The sequence below is a fragment of the Sinocyclocheilus anshuiensis genome, unplaced genomic scaffold (genome assembly GCF_001515605.1).
Source record: "Sinocyclocheilus anshuiensis isolate Anshui unplaced genomic scaffold, SAMN03320099.WGS_v1.1 scaffold2204, whole genome shotgun sequence".
Taxonomy (NCBI): domain Eukaryota; kingdom Metazoa; phylum Chordata; class Actinopteri; order Cypriniformes; family Cyprinidae; genus Sinocyclocheilus; species Sinocyclocheilus anshuiensis.
The window spans coordinates 84,699-87,959 of record NW_015544264.1 but is presented as its reverse complement, the minus strand read 5'-3'; the positions used below and the strand labels follow the sequence as shown (position 1 = coordinate 87,959).

General features: G+C 34.9%; 1 protein-coding gene across 1 annotated transcript in view; it reads right to left on the bottom strand.

Annotated features, from left to right (window-relative positions):
• Positions 1-3,261, bottom strand: part of LOC107698008 (protein FAM19A2-like) — an 8,228-nt gene continuing 4,967 nt past the window's right edge. The window contains exons 3-5 of the mRNA XM_016498917.1: positions 3,066-3,190; positions 1,501-1,550; positions 1-322 (exon numbers count right to left, since the gene is read on the bottom strand). Of these exons, the coding sequence (XP_016354403.1) occupies positions 1,521-1,550; positions 3,066-3,190 (155 nt within the window). The 3' untranslated portion in view covers positions 1-322; positions 1,501-1,520. The remainder of the gene's footprint in view (positions 323-1,500; positions 1,551-3,065; positions 3,191-3,261) is intronic.

Below are 3,261 nucleotides of genomic sequence, written 5' to 3'. Positions count from 1 at the left end.
TACACACAGACAAAGCATCTGCAGTGCAGAAAAATCCTGCTGGAGTCTTCTTTGATATGATGTCATTCAATATGAGGATATATGAACATTCAGATTAGAGCTTCAAGAAATGCGGGAACAAACTGTTCATCTGTTTTTTCCCCCGTCATCCATCTGGATACGGATGAAGTTCATGTTTTGGCGGAGCTCCGTGACCTTCATCGGTCCGGATCCTGATCCGTCAGCTCGATCATGGTTAATAATGAGAAGGTCTGAGCCGCTGATTAATGAACGTCACAAAGCAGCGCTGTGAGTCTCACTGCAGATCCTGGGATGAACGTCTCTGAAACGGTTAAAAGCATTATTACAAAAACAACAACAACAGTTTAACCCTCAAAATAACTAGTTCAACTATTTTTTTAATAATTTAACAGTTCTCTGATGTTGGTTAATGATCACATGAATTTTTTAAATAATATTTACAGTTTTTTATTTGTATTTTTTAATTAATAGCAAATGTTTATTTTTTACTTATTTTATACAATTTTTTAAATTAATATTTACATTTTTAGCAAGTGCTTGTTTTATTTTTATTTATTTAAATTTTAAATTTTAAATTAATATTTATGTTTTTAGCAAGTTTTTTTTATTATATTCATTTTTACATTTTTTTATTTAATTACTATTTACATTTTTAGCAAGTGTTTTATTTAGTTTTTAATTATTTTAATTTGTACATTTTTTATTTAATGAAAATTTACATTTTTTGGCAAGTGTTTAATTTTTTTTCTTTAGTGTAATCTAAAATATTTTATTTGATTGATTATCAGCTTGGGAGTCCCTGGTGTGTTCAGTACACTCTTATATAAAGGTGCTTTTTGTCTAAATGGTTCCATAAAGAACCTTTAACATCTGAAGAACCTTTCTGTTTCACAAAAGCTTCACAAAAAGAAGGTTCTTCAGATTATAAAAAGCTAAGAAAGAGATGTTCTTTGACTGAATGGTTCTTTGTGGAACCAAAAATGGTTCTTCTATGGCATCGCTGTGAAGCACCTTTATTTTTAAGAGTGTAGATGTATCAGGTACAGATTAAATGTAGTTGATTCAGTTCCGTTGAAAACTGAACGTTTATTCAGTGCTGGTAGATTGTGGAGATCAAGCACAGAAGATCAAACCCACATTAATCAGATCAGGCAATGATGACCAAGAGCTCAGGGTCTGGTTAGTTTAGCTGGTTAGTAGATCATAACTACGCCATGTGACGAGATGAATGAACAGCTCTATCAATCACTAACCAGACAGTTTAGAGCTCCTGCTTTCAGTTTAGTGTTACAACATGTTTGTGAATAGAAAGACTATAAAGCACATCGTATTTGAGTTTTACATGTGATAAAGACGAGCAAGATAAACGCGCTGCTGATTCCAAGAAGAAATAAACACAAACACCTGCGTCTAAGGACTTTTCTGGAAGTTTCAAACCCCTGCTTGTGATGATGATGATGATGATGAAGGCCGGCTCACCTGGATCAGGTTTCCAGCGGTCACCAGAGCTGATCCCGGTCTGAGGAGATCTGTGCCGCGCGTAACATGGGAAATGAAAGCAGGAAACGGCATTAGTTTAGTGTTTCATGCAGAAAAGAAAGATATAGGGGTTTTGAGGTTGATATGGTTTATTTTGAATCGATGAAGACCACCGCAACGCCGGCCAATCAGGAGAGCCTGCGGATATTTAGGATCAATAATTAGGCTCCAGACAGGTTTGGCGAAGCCGTTTAAATAATTGATAGAAGTTGAACGAGCTCGAGTCGTACAGTCGTCATAACCAGCAGCAGAAGGACATTTGCATTGGGTTTCTATTAAAAGCTTCTAATTAAAGCGCTGGTGATGTTCAAGGGTGTTGCGGTGACACACTAGTCATTAATGGGGCTAAAAGCTTCATCTGCTGGTAACAAATGATCCCAGAGACAGATGGATGACCTTCAACAGCAGAGAGCCGCACAGAAAAACCGTCTTAAGATCATTACGTCATCTTTAACTCACCTTCATGTCGTCCCAAAACCTGTATGAGTTTCATTCTTCTGTTGAAAACAAAACACCATATTCTGAAGAATGCTGGGTGTAGCAAACAGGTGACGGTACCCATTGACTTCCATTGTATTACTATCAGTGACTATTTAGTTACCATCATTCTTCAGAATATCTTCTTTTGTCTTCAGGAGAAAAAAAGAAACTCATTCAGGTTTGGTGATGATGATCATTTTCATTTTTGGGCGGACTATCCATTTAATAAACACATTTCATAAGCATTCTTATCTTTTTGTTGCACATAACAACATTTTTTGTTGTTATGTGACAAAAAAATCTGTATTTTTCTGTAATCACTATTTATATGCAAGTTGCAGTAATAATTTCTGGGAAAGTTTTCCAGAACAAATTTCTAAACGTTCTTAAATCAAGATACATTAATACACCAGATATTAAGTCTTGTTTTCTACATCAAGATTAAATGAGTTTTTGCTTAAAAAAAAAAAAAAAAAAAAAAATCCCTTTGAATTACATGTATTTTTCAGACCCCATTAACAGATATTTGTTTGTATTTTAAGCAAAAACGTTCAATTTAGATTTTTTTTTCAGAAAGCAAGCCTTAATATCTCAAGTCACTTTGCATCTCAAGAAGTTTTTCAAACATTCCCATTAAATTATAAAAACATTATTTTTGAATGTTCTCTGAACATCCATAAAAAAAAAAAAAAAAAAGTGAACTTTAAAGGAACATTCCATTTGATCCTTTTGAAACATTATGAGAATGTTACTTTTGAATGTTCTCTGAACTAGTTACATTTAAAAAATGTTAGACGAGCATCCAACTGGAACATTTCATGAATGATTTATTAATAATGTTTTTGTGCTAACACTTTGAGAACATTATCACTATTAAAGACCAGACTGCATATAATGTGTTTATTAATAGTGCTTTAAATCATGCACAAAGCAGCAAAACTCTCTGGAGGTTTGTTAGTCATGGAAGCGCTTGAGATCATGGTATTGTACCATGTTTGTACCGTGTTTTCTGAGGGTCTTCATACCTTTGTGGTCTTGATCTTATTCCCTGTAGCGCAGCTCCATCCTTTGAGATCCGGCAGCACTTTACAGTCCTCTCCATCCAGACACGGATGCATCTGACACCACCACTTCTGCTGGACTATAGAGGCTGAACACACACACACACACACACACTCACACACTCACACACACACTCACACACACACACACACACACACA